Below are 17,653 nucleotides of genomic sequence, written 5' to 3' on the forward strand. Positions count from 1 at the left end.
CCTGGCAAGGCTTGGGACAGAACCACCGGGTCCTGTGTCACTTCCCTCAGGGAGAAGGACTCCTTCTAACCCCTTTTGACCCCGTGTCCAGTCTCAGGTCTCAGGGCTGCGGAGACCAGTGGACGTGGTCTCAGGGGTGGACCAGGTGCGTTGCTGGTCTCCACGCAGGGACAGGCTGTGACACCTTCATCCTCAGCCCTCGACCTGGCTCTGGCCCAGGCCCGCCAGACCACAGCTGGCGCTGCAAGACAGACCTGTCAATCAAAGGCCTTCGCTGTGGGCGGGGAGGCCGGGTCAGCCCCCGGGGGAACAGGACAAGGTGCAGATGAGAAGAGCAACCAAGTACCATGGCCTCCAAGGTGCCCAAGAACCAGGAGAATGGCAGGGCTCACAGGTGACAATGTGAAGGAGCACCCAGCACCGAGTCCTCCTGGGGCAGCTACTGACGTGGTCACCTGGGCAGAGCCCAACCACGGGGGCGGGGGTCAGGAGACCTCCCCACAGGTGGGCCCTGGAGGTCACTGTCAGGTGCCCCACAAAGGAACAGCGTCCTCCCGCAACCCCAGGGGCTGAGCAGGAGGCAGGCCTGGTGTGGCTCTTGAGCTAGACAGTGGCGGTCTGTCCACCCTGTGGAACCGGCAAGGCGACCATCCGCCTGACCCTCCCAAACTCAGGCCCCTCACTCTCGTTTGTCCTGAACAGAGAGAGAAGACAGGGGCAGAAGGGGAGGGGGAGAGCCACCGAGAGGGCACGAGCCTTCAGCCACAGCCCTGGGGCCACCCTCTGGGCAGGGCACCTTCATCCCAGGCCTGGGAGCCCTGCAGGGTTCCACAGGTGGGTGAGCAGCAGAGGAGCATGGGACCCAGCCTGGGGCGGGGCCGGGAGCCCCACCCATACTGCACCTGTGCCTGGGGAGTCAGGCCCCAGGTCAGCTCCCCCGACCTCGAGGAGAAGAGACGCTGAAGGACGGGAAGTGACAGACGACAGCGCGGCTTGGAGAGGAACCAAGCTGAACTCCCAGGCATAAATGGGGAGCCTGAGGAGGACCGGAGCCTCCTGGGGCTGCAGGCGCCCCCGTCCCTGGTGCAGGCGCTCCCGGCCAGCTCGCCTCCCGCACAGCGGCCACGGAATTCCTGACCTAAGGGCTGCCGCCTCCCGCGGGGCATGGACACCACAGGCTCTCAGGGCTGCGGCCAGATGGCAAAGGTCCCCCAACACCACTGCAGCCCCCCGGACACCATCCACCGGGGACTTTGAAGATACAGCTGAAAAAGAAAAGTCCAGAATCCGCTGCCACAGAAACGTTTCCACGGCACCAAGTCACCAAAGGAGCCACCAGGGGCGTCACGCACAGCTCTGGCCCTAGCAGAAGACTCGGGAGACAAAGCCCGCGGTGACGGGGTTGGCAGAGACACCACGGGGACCAGGAGAGGCCCTGAGACGCCTGCTCTTCCCACAGGGGGCTGCGCAGGGCGGCTGGGCAGGGCCGTTGAGGAGCCGAGGCCAGGGGTCAGGAGCCAGCCTTCTGGGCCAGCCCTGGACCAGGAGCTCTGTCCCCCGCACCCCAGTCCAGGTGGCATCCTGGCCTGGCCCCTTGCTCCAGGCTGGGCAGCCATGGGCCTGGGCAGCTAGCTTCCAGACCCCCAAGCCCTTTTCTCTGTCCTCAGAAGCCAGAGAGACCTGCCACTGGCTGTCAAGGACCCCAGCCCCGCCTCCTCCGTGTCCAGGGCTGTGAGGAGCGACCCGGCCCCAGGGCCAGCCCACCGAGCCCAGACCTGCCTCTAAACCTGCTGTAAGTAGCAAGGGCCCCTCCCTTTCCCGTGACCAGGGCATCCTGTCTCTGTCCTCCCCGGTCCCCTGGAGGAGGTTGGGTGGGAGCCCCTGAGCAGGGGGACCCCCTCAGGCTTGAGTCTGACCCATCTGGTAGGAAGCAGGGCCCGGCTGCTGCTCTTGCCTGCGCCCTGGGAGTGGAGAAGAGAGGCCCTTAGCCTTGCGGGAGGCAGGCAGGTAGCTACGGCCCTGCGGCCAGCCCCAGGCCCACGCCAGCCCCTTACCCTGGCCTCCAGTCCAGGGGACTTGCCGCTCGGCTCCTCATTACAAATGGGGATTCTGAGGCCCAGAGAGGGTGCCTCTTAACTCGGGGAGCAGCTGCCTTGGACCTGAACCCGCCTCCCCAGCCCGGGGCTGTGATCTCCTGCAGCTTGGGGTGATGTCCCACAGCTTGGGGTGACAGCCGCCCCCTTCCTCCCACAGAGCCACAGCCACTAGCTTTTCAGGGGCAGCATCTCAAAGATGGGGAGCAGATGCCCCCAGTGACCGACAGCCGGCTAGCCCACCAGCCCCAGGGAAGCCGGCCCAGAGATGGCAGCAGGCCAGCGGGCACAGGGGCCCGACAGCCCCCAGAGCAAAAGACTCGGAGGGTCCATGTCCTCAACAGAATCCACCAAAGCCAGGTCAAGTCCAGCGTCAGGGCAGTTGGGCCCCGGCCACCCGCCACGCTGCTGGGATTTCAGCCAGTGGCCTGCTCTGCAATGACCCTGGACATTCTTCATGTCCAAGGCTTTGAGGCTGGACTTCACAAGTGTAATGGATTTTCACTGCAAGGGAACATGGTGGCCACCAACTCCTGCTGTCCTCTAATGGGAACCCCGTAAGCTGACCCTGCAGGGAGGTGGGGGAGGGAGAGTCAGAGGGGGGAGGGGGAGGAAAGGGGATTGGGGGAGGGGGAGGGGAGGCAGAGTGGGGGAGGGCAGGGGAGGGGGCGGGAGGCCCCCTCAGTCGGGCCTCCTGGCCCCCTGCCATTTCCTCCGCTGTCCCAGAGGTCCCCCACCTCTCCTTTAAGAGCCACCCTGCAGGTACGAGTGGCCAGCCCTTTCCTGCCCACCCAAGGCCCCTCCCTCTTCAAGGCATCTGGGACTTCTGTCTGGGACTCGCCACCAGCCCTCAGCGGGCTCTTGGCTCACAGGAGCAGCGGCGTCTCCGTGGAGAACTGAACAGCGCGGGGGCCTTGGAGGACGTGGGGGCCTGGTCAGAGCCGGCACTGGGACAGGCCCCAGGGCCTCTGGTGCATGCTCTGGCCCTGCAGGGAAGCCACCTGCTGCCCCAGGCCACCCGTCTCCCCTGCCCTGCTGGGGCCACGCCTCCCCCAGGCTGGCTGCCACCTCTGTGCCTGGGCCACCCCAGCCACGCCCCCCAGGGCCACTCCAGCGCGGTGCTCAGCTGGTGGGGGGTTGCACGGTATCCCCCCATAGATACCCTGACCCTGGCACCTGTGACCGTGCCCTTAATTGGAACCAGGGTCTTTGCGGATGTGGCCAAGGTCAGATAAAGTCACACTGGACTAGTGTGGCCCTGAAGAGAATGAGGAGAGCCAGCCGAGGGAGGCCCTGTGAAGACCAGGCAGGGACAGGAGAGATGGGCCACCAGCGGAGGACTGCGAGGCCACCAGGAGCTGGCACGGTGGGAAGGGCTCCCTGCAGCCCGGGGGTCCCCGACGCCTGGACTTTAGACTACAGAACCCCAGAGCTGGGGGGGAGGCCTGCGCTGTTCTGTCGCCGCAAGAGACGACTCAGCTGTTATGTGGTCCCTGAGAGCCACCCCCACTGTCCCCTCAGCCAGATCACCTTCTGGAAGAATCACATGCTGAGTCGTGGGGGCCCCCAAGACACCCCTGCCTCAGGCCAGCCTCAGCGAGAAGGCGAGCCCTGTCCCTGTGACCTCTCAGCCCGCTGTATCCAGGGCCACACCTGGTCACACACAGGCACCCCATAGAGAGCCAGGCCAGGCTGCTCCTGCACCTGGAGACACCCCCTCCCCCAGGCCACTGAGCCAGGCCACCCGTCTGGCCCCTCTGGGTCTTCTTTCTCCTTGCCTGAAGGTCCAGCCTTCGAAGCCAGGTTCCTTCCACTGGTGGGGGCGGGATTCTGGCCCCCAGGGACACTTGGCAACGTCTGGGGACACTTTTGGCTCTCCCAGCCTGGGAGTGTCAGCTGGCCATGCAGAGTCCAGGGGTGCTGCCAAATGCTGAATGCCAGCAGCTAGGGTCGAGGACTCCAGCCCGGGGTCTGAGCCTGGGGTCGTCGGGGGTTGGGAACCTGGCCCACCCTGTGGGTTTCTCTACGGAAGTGCACAGAGGCCCCGGGTCCTGATGGGGAGACGGGGCTCTCCTGGAGCCACTCTCAGTTCCAAGTCCTGGCTCCTGTCCTCTGAGCACAGCCGGGGGTGGTTCATCAGAGGTGGCCACTCTACCCGGAAGCGGACCCCCTTAGCCCTCTCTGCTGACGCCGCAGGCCGCGGGCAGGGCCCATGTCCACCCGGCCTTCTCACAGACCAGCTTCTGGGATAGCAGGCTGCGGGCCTCGGGGCCACTCACCTCCCAGGAGGCTCTGGTCCCAGCGGCCCTCGAGGGCACAGATGACCGCTGGGAGGGGGGACCAACTCCCTTCAGCCGCCTCAAACACTTGGTCTTGCCCCTGCCCAATCCCAATTCCACTCCTAAGGGGCCGATGGGAAAGCCTTGTCCAGCTCCAGGGCCACAGCACCCATGAAATTCCAGGGTCATTTACTGCAGGACTAAAGTTTCTGTTGGTGTCAGTGACCAATGTCCTTCTGACTGCTTTTTATTTCACATGCAGAAGAGACAACATAAATACACTAAAAAGTAGACATCTTCACACGAATTTTAGTGGGACATGGAAAGGACCCTGTTTTCAGCCCGGCCAGCACCCCCCCACCCCCGGGGCCAACTGTGCACTGAGCACCTTGCAGGGCCACCCATAGCGACCCAGCGCTGTGAAGGCCACTGCCCTTTCCGGTGACAGCGGTGGACACTGAGGCCTTGCAGTTCACCAAGGACAGGCAGAGGTCGGGGCTCTGCCAGGTCGGTGTGCAGTACCAGACCTCAGAGGCCACTGTCAAGCTGGAGAGGCAAAGTTGTCCTCAGGGAAGAATGACAGAGAGAGGAAGGCCCCCGGGAGGACAGTGTGGAGTCGGCTCTCCCCCCTCGGCCCACCTCCAGGGCCCCCTCGCTGCCTGAGAGGGAGCTAATTTGTTCCTGCTATAAAGTGACATGTGAAATAAACTCTGCATAGTGGTGGCATTGTTCCCAAGGCCGCAGGGCGGCGGGCAGAACAATGAGGAGGGCCAGGGGGAGCCCAGGCTCTTCTCCAGGAGAGACCCGGGGACCAGCGCTCACCTGTGCTGGCCACAGTCCTCGGCATCAGGAGGAACTCCCTGAATTTCATTAGCTCACATCCGGCCGGAGCCGGGCAAACGGCTCAAGGCCCTCACACACCTGGACGCCTCCTGGAGAGGACCCCGCACACACCTGCAGGCAGCCGGGCCCGGGGAGGAGCGGACCCAGCGAGACCCAGTGTCCGGCAGGCTCCCTGGCCTACCACGGGGGTCCCCGGTGGACAGCCCTGGGTGGAAATGCTCTGAAGGCTTTCTGTCACCAAACCAAAAGCACTAGTCACTCGAGGACATGCAGTTCCTGCTGAGGACACTTAACCCCAAGCCAACCTTGTTTTCAACACCCACGCTGCCTCAGCCGCTCCCCACGTTAGCCTGCGGACTCCTTCGCCCACCCTTAGCCTGGGCTTGAGACTTCTGCTCGTTTCTGATTAATCTGCACGGTGACAGCTCAGCCGGCCAGGGGCTTCCCTTCCCCGGCTCATGTCATCAAGGGCACCCGGACACAGGGAGGCACAGAGAGGTTAAGACATCAGCCGAGGAGCGCACAGTAATCACCATGGCAGGCAGCACTTGCCAGGCCACCCTCTGCACGTGGCTGCATCTGCAGCAGCCACAGCAGCCAGGCCTGGCTGTGCCAGGGTGGGGGGTATCCAGGGCACAGTGTTACCCGATCATGGATCTCAGAGCAGGGCCCCAGACCTGTCTCCTCAGTTGACAACCTCAGAAACCGAGGCCCAGAGAAGGGTCAAGGTCACCCAGGATAACCACGAGGACAGCTTCATCCTCTGTCCCTCTGACTGGACAACCTTCCCTGGGCAGCGACGGACACAGGAAATGTTGGCCCCCGCGGGTCCCGGCTGTGCGGCCAGCGCAGGCGCAGAGCAGAGGCCGGTGGCCCGGGGCTCCCCAGCGCTGACAGACACTCTTCCTTCCCCTCCCGGGGGACGACGGTGGCACTGTCATCTGGCCCTGGCCCAGGGCCAGGAGAGCCCCGCCCACGCCCCGTCCAGGAGGGTCCTTACGTCCTCGTCGCGCTCCAGCTCCAGGCCGGCCTCCAGCAGGTGGCCCTCGTACTCGTCCCTGCGGAACCGCTTGTCGTCCTCCTGGTAGTCCACGGGGGGCTCGGGCGCCGCGTCCACCGGGGCCCCCTTGCCGGGCAGCGGGTGGTCCTGCTTCCCGCGGCGAGCGCCCAGCGCCGTGTCGCTGGCCGGGGCCCTCCGGGCCAGGCCCCTGGCGCCCGCGGGCCTCTTGTGGTGGTACACCAGGATGTAGTCCACCTTGCGCCGGCCGTCCAGGAAGTACTGCCCGAACCTGCAGCCGGCGTCGGGGTCCACGGACAGCGAGTTCAGCAGCTGCGGGGGGAGGAGGCGGCCGTCACCTGGCTGGCCGAGCCGGGCCCTCGGGGGCCACCCGCACACGGCCCCCACCACCCCAGGCGGGAAAGGGTCAGGAAGGGCCAGTGTCTGTCCCCAACCCGGACAGCGTCTCCTCGTCATTTCCAAAATGACAGCTCAGAGCAGCCCCACGGGGCGTTCCGCGCTGCCAGCCGTGTGACTCGACCTAAGGGATTCGGGGCCCACCCCCTTGGACACAGAGAAGACCCCTGCTGAGAGCCAGGTTCTGTCCTGGGGCTGCCACACCAGGACAGGGGCGGGGTGACATTCTAGAAGGCCCCTTGGCTGCCAGCCACACCCTGCCCTCTGGTCCCTGGGGACACCACAGCTAGACGGAAAAAGCTGCAGAGGGCCACCTTCTAGGAAGGACCCGGCACAGGCCAGCGAGGTCAGGCAGGGCAGCAGCCCTCAGGTAACTGCAGGCGCCATCTCAGCCTCTGACCCCCGACACCGCGCCGTCACGTCAACGGGAGGTGCTGGCCGGCTCCGCGGAGGCTTCCCCCAGACAGACGGCAGAGCAGGCGGCAGGAGGGGCCGAGAGGACAGGCCTGCGGCGGGCAGCGGCTCGTCTGGGGCACCGCAGGGGACCCCGAGGAGCACACTCAGCACTGCACCCAGAGGGAGAGGAAGGCGCTGGGTCTCTGCTGCTCCTGGGGCGTCGAGTCCCCCACCCATGCCCAGCCCAGAGGCTGCCCTCCCGGGAGAAGCAAGGGGCATCAGGGCTGCAGAGCCTGGTCTGAAGGCCTGAGGGCGTCGGGCAGAGCGAGGAGGAAGCGCCAGGCGGGTTGAGAGCCAGCGGTCTCAGGACTGTGACGCCCGGGGCCCCTCGGGTTCTGCTGGCTGTCCCAGCACAAGCCAGCTGCGCGCCGTCTGGGCTGTCAGGACCACGGGGTGAGGGCACGCAGGGCTGCAGGCAGGCCTCCCAGCACAGTGGCCAGCAGGGGGTGCTGCCCGTGCCCCCACTCAGCTGGACTCCTCCTCAGGAAGCCTGCCCTGACCCAGAGCCCTGGAGTGCCCCTAAGTTATTATGGGACTCAGCCATCCCTTCCCCAGGGCACAGAGCAGCTGGAGAAGCGAGCAGACCCTCGTCCACGGTGAGCCTGCAGGCTCTGCTTCCCCCTCTGGGACCCACTGTACCCCATCCCTCCAGGCTGCCATGCTCCCCACCACAGCCCCCAGCCACCTCTGCCCCCCGTCCCACCCTGAGGTGTCCCCCATCCCATCCCAGGTCCCCGCTGCTCCAGGCAGGAGGCTGGGAAGGCCCCCCGCTGCCTCCTCACAGAGCTCAGCCTCTGCCACGGCCTAGCAGGCGGCCCTGGCCCTGGCCCTGAGACTGGCCACACAGCACCTAGGAAGCCTCCCTGGGAATAAGGGGAGTCCTCAGGTACAGGCCCCTGGACCCTGGAATGGCTCCCAGCCGTGCACAACGCTGAACAGCTCTTGGCCGGGTGAAGGGCTGGGGGACCTGGCTGCAGCCGGAGGGCGGCAGGCCCAGGGCACAGGGGTCCGCACAGTCTCCAGAACCTGGCACACTGGCACGGGTGGGGCAACAGGGAGAGGGAGGACAGACTGGGCCCGAGGACCTTGTCTGCTGGGCTGCAGGGCACGGAGAAGGGGTCTTGGGCAGGCGGAGGCCCGGTCTGCCCAGCCTTCGGTAGGATTGATGGCAGGGCTCTCGTGCCTCCTGCCTCCTTGGGGCAGGTGGCCCCGGGCCCCCAGCATCTCAGTTTCCCTGGTCCAGGTGCTGCCTCCAGGGGAGGCCGGGCCTCACCAGCAACTGAAGCCAGCAGGAGGCTGGAACTGTCCGTCACGTCTGCTACGTAACTGAGTCCAGCCCGCCCCGGTCACCTTCAGAGGACCCAGCAACAGCATGGGACCCCTCCAGGCTGCCCCCAGTGGGTCTCCACCCTGCTCCTGTGGGGGACCCTCCCAGGTGCTCATGGCCAGGACCACACCTGTGTGGGCAGGTGGCTTTGGGGGGGTGAAGACAGGAGATGCAGCCCCAGCCCAGGGACGGACTGTGCACCTGGGAGACCACAGTGCCTCACACCTGCCACCAGCAAGGGGCACTGGAGTTCATGCTGGGGACCGAGGCCCAGGCCAGCAGGCGAAGAGGCCCCAAGGGGATGAGCAGGGGAGGACTGAGCTCAGCCTCAAAACCGTCCCCACCGGGCATTCCAGCCCTTGATGGACCAGGTTTCGGGGGCACCGCCCAGCATGGGCCTGCCATCCCACCCAGTCCCCTCAAGCCACCCGGAGGGCACCATGATCAGGTCCTGCTGACCGGCAGGGAACCGAGGCTCACGCAGGAAATGCAGTCAGCCCGGCTGCCCTCCTAGTGGCCCCAGGTGCTGAAGCCCCACTGGCCAGCCAGTGCCCAGCTCTGCTGGTAAGAGAGGGGTCACCTCCGGCCCCTGCTGCTCTGGGGCCAGAAGGCCAGTGGCTAAGCGGGCGCAGGACCCACAGCAGGCAGGTGCAGGCCAGGGAGGCTGAGGCAACCCTGGGCTGCGGGTCCCTCTGGGCAGGCCCAGGCCCAGGCCCAGCCCGAGTCCAAGGCTGGACTTGGTTCCTCTCCAGCTCCGAGGCCTGGGTGAGGCGCCAGGTCCCTCTGAGCCCCAGGTCTGGCTCTGCAGGACGGGGAGGGTAGCCCAAGCTGCCTCCCCGGCCAGGAGGGACAGCTGAGCTGATGACCGCCTGGCCACCCTGCCGAGCTCAGCAGGAGCAGGTCCAAAACGTGCCGGGACAGTGCCTGGGGGCCATCCCTGTCACCTGCTCCATCCAAGGCCGAGGGCAGAGGCGCCTTCTCAACATGTCATGAAGGTCGGGGCACAGTCACCGAGCCGGCCGGGGAGGCGCTGTCCCCTCCTCCCTGTGCAGTGGGCACCAGGCCACCCCGATGCCAGGCCCTGCAAGATGTGGGCACGGTGCATGGGAAGGGGCGCACCCAGCGGGACAAGAGGGCAGTGTGGACGCTGAGGGCACCCGCTGCGGCCCCCGGGGCTCGGCTGGGGTCTGGCCTGCGCTTCCTGTCCCCCCGCCCACCTCTCCTTCTTCCCACCCTTCCCAGGCCCTGTGCTGGCCCCACGTGTACCCGCCTCGTGCCCCCTCCCTCTCAGCCCTGAGCTAGGGCCCCTGTGGGGCCTCCTGTGTCCGGGACCCAGGGAGGACCAATGCAGGCCTCCTGTGCCGGGGCTACCTCGGAACCACCAGCTGCACGTTCTCGACCCACAGAGGCCCCTGAGCCTGCCCTGACACACCTGCACCCAGAACCCAGCTACCAATCAGCTCGGTGCCTACGGGGCCCAGGGGACGCTCCTGGTCAGCAGAGGTGGTGGCGGACACTGAACTAGTCAGCAAGCAGCCCTCAGGGAAAGGGGGAAGAGCAGACAGCCACCGAGGCAGAGCAGGGACAGTCCCAGGAGCCGCCAGGACCCCTGGCTCAGTATAGACAACACCGCCTGTCCACGGGGGCCTCAGGGAGGAGCACGCTGCCCACCGCAGGGGCCTGACCGTCTCGGGGAACTTCCCAGCCTGGGGAGGGAGAGGGAGCCAGAGGCCTGACCAAGGATGACATCACCCTGCCCGTGCTCAAAGACCAGCTTTGTCACGAGCTGTGCTGCCCCAGACACGGGGCTCAACCTCTTTGTGCTTCCACATTCCTAAGACCTCCCACATTTGATAGGACCCCCCCCCCAAGGGGTGTTGGGAGGATTCCATGTCTTACTTTTCATTTTAGAATTTACAATAGGTCCTGCAGCGAGTGAACCCTCAACAGAAGTTTGGTCTCACTGGGAACTGAGTCACATGCCCAAATAACGAACCAGGGGGGGACAGGAGAAAATAATCTCATGGTCAGAGTGGACCACAGGTGAAAGGTGGAGCAGTGAGTAAGCCCTGTTGGGGAACCCCGGGGCTGGACCTCGTCCTTGATTTGCTATGTGGTCCTGGGTAGGTTGCTTTGTCTGTTTAGGTCTTTAGTTTTATGAAACAGGAAAAAGCCTACTTCAGTGAGGGTTAGTGGACAGCCCCTGGGGCAACTCTAGGCTGGCTCGGGGAGCCGGGGAGCCAGGCACAGGCAGGTCCAGGGAAGATGCCCAGCGCCGTGTGGAGGCCAGGACAAGGAGGCAGAGATAGACTGCAGTGAGAGGAACAGGGGTCTAAGCTTGGGAGAGGCTCCGAACCTCTGGTCCCTGCCCCTAGGAACAGGCAGGTGCCCTTGGGACACCTCTTGGGGACTTCCTCACGGTTGGGACTGAAGACGAGGTTGTGGAATGCAGGATGCAGGGAGCCTGACCAACTGCAGGCGCTGGGTCTGGGACCCGTTTACTGGCTGTGGCCAGCGGATGCCAGGCTGCGGCGCTGACACCCGGCCGGCGGGGCCTAAACAGGACGCCCCCCACCAGGAGCCTCAGTTCTGATCTGCGGGATGGGCTAAAAACGTCTCCTGACCAGGTCCCAGGAGGCTTGTGGGGCCTGAGGACATCCCAAGGTCAGTGCTGGGTACTTGGGGGCGGGCAGTGCTCCTGAGAACAGAGCTCCCCAGAAAAGACAGGAAAACAGCGGAGGAGGAGAAGAGCTCCGCCAGGTCCCAGGGGAGAATGTCAGAGGACAAAGGTCCCCTCACAGCAGGCACATCCTGACAGCCCTGTCCCAGGCAGCACCAACAGGCAGAAAGGGTGGTCCGCGGCTGGCCCACCTAGCCCACCCCGGCCACGCCCAGACGGCCCAGACGGTGGGACCAGGGAGCCCGCTCTGCAGCTCGACCCCGCAGAGTCCTCACGTTCAACTCTCCCTGCCGCGGGGCCCCGGAGCTGAGCTCACGCAGCTGGGAAAGGACGGCCATTCTGAGGGAGTCCACTGCGTTCTCCGTCTTGGAAAACGAGAGCAACGAAACCAGAGACCCGCAGTCGGGCTTTTGGTTTTGAGGGTCTTGGAATTTCAGCCTGGAGTGGAACGTGGATTTCAACTCCACTTTGATTTCAAGGAAGTTGTGTAGATGAGGTCATCAGCACTGTGTAGGGACTTACACCTCTGGGCACACTTGGTATCAGGCCACCCCCGGCGGCAGAGAAGCAGTAAGTGCTCTCATCTCAGCAGGTGGGCAGATACCTGGGAGGCAGGTGTCTCCGGGTGTCTGGCTCACTGGAGCACACGATCTCAGGCTGCTGGTGGCCATCAGTTGGAAGGTGAAGACATTCAAGGATTAATGTAAAGCACACTTAATGACATCGCTGCTTCCACCTGCCTCGGGCTTAGGGCTATTCCTTCTTACTCCTGCCTCTGTGTAGACAGCGGGCTTTCCACCCTTGAACTTGGGGAGGAAGGCAGACACAGTGTCTGGGAAACCTCAGCCTGGAGGGGAGGGACTTATTCTGTGGCCCACGTGGGCACATTTGGGATGCACATGGGGGACAGGACAGGAACCGTGGGAATGCAGCCCACGCCCACTGATGGGTGCATGTACAGAGCCCCCTTTGCTGAGCAGCTCTGGGTAGCGACTGAGCGGCACTGGCTAGACGGAGCTGTGCTGGGCACCCCGGAGGCTTTTCCTATCATCCCGCCTGCCCTGCACCAACAAGTCCCTGGCCCCAGAGCTGCTGCCCGTCCACAGTCCTCCAAGCCCAGTGAAGACAATAAGTGCAAGAAAGGCTCGCTGGCCTGGCCCGAGCCCACCCTCGTGTTTCTGGACTGTGAATCCTGAGCACAGGGCTGAGCGGCCCCTCCATGGACGTGGGGAACCTCACCTGGTCCAGGAGACAGATGTTGGCTGGGTGTGGATAAGCAACAGGTCCCTGAGCTGAACCGCCAGCGCCAGGGGCCACTCCCCCAGGCTCCACTTCTCAGCCACACCAAGTCCCCATCAAGCCGTGTGGGTCCACACTCCCAACACCTTGGTCTGTTCATCATCCTGCACGGGCTGCCTGGAGTCCCCACCAGGATGTCCGCGCCCAGCCAGCCCTCCTGTGCCACCTGCCTGTCTCTGAGGCCCTCCCTAGCTGCCCGCCCACCTGGTGAGTGAGTAGGTCATCGGCCCCTCTGGACCTCAGTGTCCTGGTATGGTAACAGCACCTACCCCACACATTTGTTGTGAGTTAAACAAGCCAAGACACAGCGCTGGCCCAGCACTACAGAATTGTCCTTTGTCACCGTCCTGGGAAATGGGTAACATTCCATCTGTACTCCTCAGGCTCCGGAAGGGCTAACCCCCCCACCCCATCTCACTCTCTGTGGTGCCCAGGGGCCTGTGCAGCCCGCGCAGCTCTGTTCAAAGGCTGACCCCAGCTTCTAAGGCGAGCCTGGTGACCACGGGAGCAGCTCTCCACCAGCACTCCCGGGCTGGGCGCTCCCTGCTGCTGTCTGCAAGCCCAGGTCAGGAGGAGCCCCCATTCCTCCCTCACCTGGTGCCCAGGGTTGGGTCTCGCACAGTGCCAGGTCTGACCAAAGCCCAGGTGTGGCCTTCCAGGGAAGACTGCGACTCCTGGCATTGCGCATGCCCCGCCCTGCACCTCGCACAGGGCCCTCCCCAAGCTCTCCAGCCCCCGGGCTAGAGGGACAGGCCAGGACAACCCCCATCTCCGGCAGCGGCTAGGTCCTGGGCAAAGTCTGGGAGGAGCCTTGAAGGGGGCTGCAGAGGGTGGGAGGGGAGGGGGATTCTGCTCTTAAGTCCCAGCGAGCAGCCGCGAGTGCCCCCGCCCCCACCCCGGCGGTCACAGCCCTCTCCTGGCCAACTTTGTCCTTTAAGTCAAACTCCTTTTGGGCGAATTCTGCCCCCAGGGGATCCCTGTGAACTGCTGGGTCCAACCCTGGGGAGTATAATGGGGCTAGAGAGGAGCTAGGCAAAGGGGTCCCCAAACACGTGACCTGCTTCTCGCCAGCGCCCGGCCTCTTGCCTCCGCTGGGACCGGCTCACAGAAAACAATTTCGTGCCCGCCGGCTGCCGTGGGCATTGAGAGTTCCCGTGCGGGGCTCAGCGCCCTGGGCAGGACGCGTCCTGGCAGGTGGGGCCGCCGGTGGGGCCTGGAGGCTGCCAACCCGACCTCCGCCCTTGTCCCCTAACGCCACCCCCGCTGCCCCCAACGGCACCCTGGCCCAGGCCTGGAGGGGAGGGTCCCAGCACCTGCCCAGGGCCATGCGCTCCGGGAGCGGGGACGCGGCCCCCGGGCGCTGGGTTTCGGGGGTGGGCGCCGCGCCCCTCACGGGCGCACTGGGCCGGGCCGCGGCGCTTTCCGGCCGGCGCACGTGCGCAGGTGGGCGCCCCCCGCGCGGCACCGAGAGGGCGCCCGGGAGCCACGCAAGGCCCCGCCGCCGCCGGCCGCCGCCCTGGGAGCGCGGCGCAGGTGCGCGGCCCGCCCCGCCCGGTCGCGGCCGCCCGCACTCACCGTGCCCTCGGACGGCAGGTAGCCGATGTCCTCGATGGCGCAGATGTTGATGATGTGGACGCTGCGGTCCTCGGCCGGGAGCGTCGAGTACTTCTCGTTGACCCTCATCGTGGCCGCCTGTTCGCTGGGACCGCCGGGCGGCGCGCCCTCCCCATCCACGGCCCCGGCGGCCTCTGCAAGCGGAGACGGCAGCGTTCGCGGCGCTCGCAGGGGGCCGGCCTTCCCGCGCTCCGGCCGCAGGGGACGTGGCCGCCTCCCGCTCCGCCCGCCGCCCTCGCCCGCCCGCCCGGGCCGCGCACCGTGCGGGGCGCGCCCGACCCTCCCCCGGGCCGACCGCGCCGCCACCTGGCTGCTGGTGCCGAGGCCGCCCGCGCCTGGTCGGGAACTTGGACGCCCGCCTGACTCCTTTCCTTAAAGATATAAGCGCACTCCGCCCGCTCAGGGCAGGGGCGGCGGCCACGCGGGTCAGATTTTCCGTAGAAATTTAAACACAGGAAGAAGGTATTCCATTCCTGCGGGCCCCTCCAAGTTTTATTTTTATCCGGGGCAAGTGCCCCTTTGGATTTTCTTTTTTCTTTTTTTGAGGGTGGAAAGGGTTTTCAGACCAGCGGGAAACTTCTGTAGCCCTACCTTAAATGCAAGTCCCTGCGCGGGCCAGCTGCAAACGCTGGGCCGGGGGACAGTTCTGACACTGAAGCCAGGAACACCTCCTGCCCCTTGCTCTCCACCCCTGGCAAAGGCCTGCCGGCTGTGGCTTTCACCTCCCCACACACCATCCTCTCTGCCCCAGTGGTACCTGGGACCCCTGTCCCCTGTCCCCTGCAGAACCCCTGCCCCCTGTCCCCTGCAGTACCTGGGACCCCTGTCCCCTGCAGTACCCCTGCCCCCTGTCCCCGGCAGTACCTGGGACCCCTGCCCCCTGTCCCCTGTCTCCTGCAGTACCTGGGACCCCTGCCCCCTGTCCCCGGCAGTACCTGGGACCCCTGATAGAGCTCTTAGTATTCTGAGACCAGGCTCATGCAGTCCCTTCCACAGCTTGAAAGTGTCACCTTCTCATCAAACCCAGTCTGCTAAGGCAGAGTGCCGCCCCCATGGCAGAGGGGGACTTGGACGGCGCAGGCCAGGGAGGGGACCCTGACCCTCTGGGGCTGCCAGGGCTGCTGCAGGCTGCTTCTTGCTTGCGTGGGGTTCTACTGCCTCCCTGAGGAAGAGACCGTGGCTTGGGCCTCTCTCACCCGGGACCCAGCAGGCCCTGCAGGTGTCCCAGCCTCCCTCCCTGCACAGGGAGGAGCAGACCCACCCACAGCAGCCAGGCTCCAGCGGAGCCCAGGACCCACACTGGCTTGGTGTGCTCAGATATGGCCTCCCATGGGCTGTCGTCCCCCCCCACAGCGGTCAGGCCTCACCGTCTCACTACCCAGAGAAGCCACCTGCCCCGGGCCTGCAGTACTTCCTGACTCCATCTTGCCCTGCATGGGGACTCCCCAGGCTCCTACAGCTCACGGCCAACAAGTGCTTGTCGAGTGGCCACAAAGGAATGTGTGTGGCCCACAGAAGTGATTGTAAAGTTGCCTTTCAAGGCCTTGAGTGCTTGGGCCAAGGTTCCCAGGGTAGAATCTAGGTGGATGGGGTGGGGGTGGGCGATGGGTGGGGTCTGGCTCCCGTTCTGGCACTTTCCAGCCCCGTGGCCTTGCAGGAGCTTCCTTCCCCCGACATGAGCACCAGCTGTAGAACTGCAGCCCCGCAGCCTGCTTTCCGTGGCGGGTGCTGCTACAGCTGTCACCACGTCACCAACTGCCTGCTCCTGTCTCTGAGGCTCTGGTTCAGGCCCAGTTTGTGAATTCCTTGCCCTTGGAGAGGTGCAAGAAGGCCTCTTGGTCCTCAGGCTGGCCAGGCCAAGGTGCTGCATGGCCCTGAAGGGCCCTTTGTCTGCATCTTGGACAGCAGGACAACAGGTTTGGAGAGTGCCCCGAGCTGGCCAGATCCTATGGGAAGCAGTCCTCTGTGGCCCTGGCCACGCCAGGGAGACTGGCCTGTGCAGTTCGAGTTTTCAGGGCAAGGGAGAATCTCTCTCTCTCTCTCTCTCTCTCTCTCTCTCTCACACACACACACACACACACACAGAGGATTATGTAACTGCGTCCTCCTCCCCTGGTTGGGGAACAACCAATATCGTGTAACTCTACTGTACTGTTGTTCTCTTATGTTCAGGTGAAAAAAACTCAGAAATCTATGAGGAGTCATTTTTGAAAAAAGAATAAAAATACAATTGGTCAGAGCTGGGGGTGACACGCCGTGGTCATTGCTTGTCTAGCGTGTGTGAGGCCTGGGTTCTGTCCCCACACTGCAAACCCAAACGAGTGTGTGCGTGTGAGTGTGCAATATCTATTCCGTGTGAGTGTGCAACTGGCCAACCCTGGCTGCATCCGTTGCCCAGTGTTTTGAAAGTGACCCTGGGCTGCTGGCCCCGGGAGGACTCTGGGGCCGGAGTGGCCCTCATGGGGGCTGCCAGCTGGGAGCCAGTCCCTTGGGCACGGCTGCCCCTCCTTGGCCAGGAAGCCGTGGCCTCTCGTTGCCACAGTCCACCCAGCAGCCAGTCCCACGTCTGCTCGCTGGACCACACCTGTCCGCCTCCACCCTGACCTTCCCCACTCCTCCCTGCCCTCACTTCCTCGCCCCCAGGTGGGCAGGGTGGTGATCTTCAGCAAATGCAGAGGAAATGCGGTGGCCTCTGCCTGGCAAGGCCAGAAAGAACCAGTTCTGACCCCAGGCCACCTGTGACCCTGGTCTGGATTCTTGGGGACCAATAAAAAGTCAAAGAATAGCTCCCAAATCAGGAGGGGAGAGGAGAGTCCCTCCATGGCCGGCGCCTCTGCTTGTGTGGTTTCTGGGGCCCCTTCTGTTCGGAGCTGGGTCTCGGGAGGGGCTGCCTGCAGCTTGCTGGGTTTCTCCCTCCTCTGGCCACTGGCTGCCTGCAGTGGGCCTGCTGCCTTCTCTGCTTCCAGACCCAGGTATTCCACCACCCAAGTCCAAAGGGACGGATTTTGTCCAAGGATTCATTGGTCACTCACCAACTAGTTAAAAAAAAACAACAGTCTGATTTGTCACAACGGCGCGTTTACCTAAGGGACGGTCTGGCTCTCGCACTCCACCGTTTCGCCATGTTGTCTTTTGGTGGCATTTGGTTCCGTGCACCAAATGACACCTGTCTTTGCTGGCATTTTAATAGCCCTTGTGGGGCAGGCGGGAAGTGACACGGAATGCAGGAGCCGCCCCAGAGAGCCCTTGTTGGTCGGGACCTGGAGGAAGGAGCGCCCTCCTGTGCCCTGCCGAGGCACACAGCTGAGCACTCCCCGGCCTCAGTGACTTGGGAGGTTGGAGAAATCGAGCTGGAAGGAGCCTGTGTCTACGGGGTGCAGGGCTGTGGGGAAGGCCACGGACCTCAGCAAGAACAGCTCCCGGGGCCCCATCACGAGGCCACGGCTGGCTGCCGTGTCTTCTTGGGTACAGTGGCATGTGAAGTCTGGGTGCCTGTCAGGCCCCTGGCCATGGCGAGTCCCAGATCAGGGAAGTGCCAGTGGCGATCTCTTCTACTGTGGTGCTATTGCCTCGGCAGCTCTGACCCTGGGGGTGGGCAGTGTAGGGCATCCAGTGCCACCACCCCCACACTAGATGCCAGTAGGACCT

At 64.6% G+C, this 17,653-nt stretch overlaps 1 protein-coding gene across 5 annotated transcripts in view; it reads right to left on the reverse strand.

Moving 5' to 3' along the window:
- Nucleotides 1-17,653, reverse strand: part of Ano1 (anoctamin 1) — a 143,570-nt gene that overhangs the window by 62,811 nt on the left and 63,106 nt on the right. For 4 of the 5 annotated variants that reach the window (XM_046444943.2, XM_046444942.2, XM_046444941.2 and 1 more), the window contains exons 2-3: nt 13,967-14,139; nt 6,216-6,545 (exon numbers count right to left, since the gene is read on the reverse strand). In XM_046444943.2, the coding sequence (XP_046300899.1) occupies nt 6,216-6,545; nt 13,967-14,139 (503 nt within the window). Of the gene's footprint in view, nt 1-6,215; nt 6,546-13,966; nt 14,140-17,088; nt 17,173-17,653 lie in introns of those variants that run through there. The other variant, XM_046444945.2, reaches the window with a different exon arrangement.

This window comes from Marmota monax, unplaced genomic scaffold (assembly GCF_021218885.2).
Source record: "Marmota monax isolate L192 unplaced genomic scaffold, Marmota_monax_Labrador192_F-V1.1 WCK01_AAM20220418_F8-fsc00038, whole genome shotgun sequence".
NCBI classification, from domain to species: Eukaryota; Metazoa; Chordata; class Mammalia; order Rodentia; family Sciuridae; genus Marmota; species Marmota monax.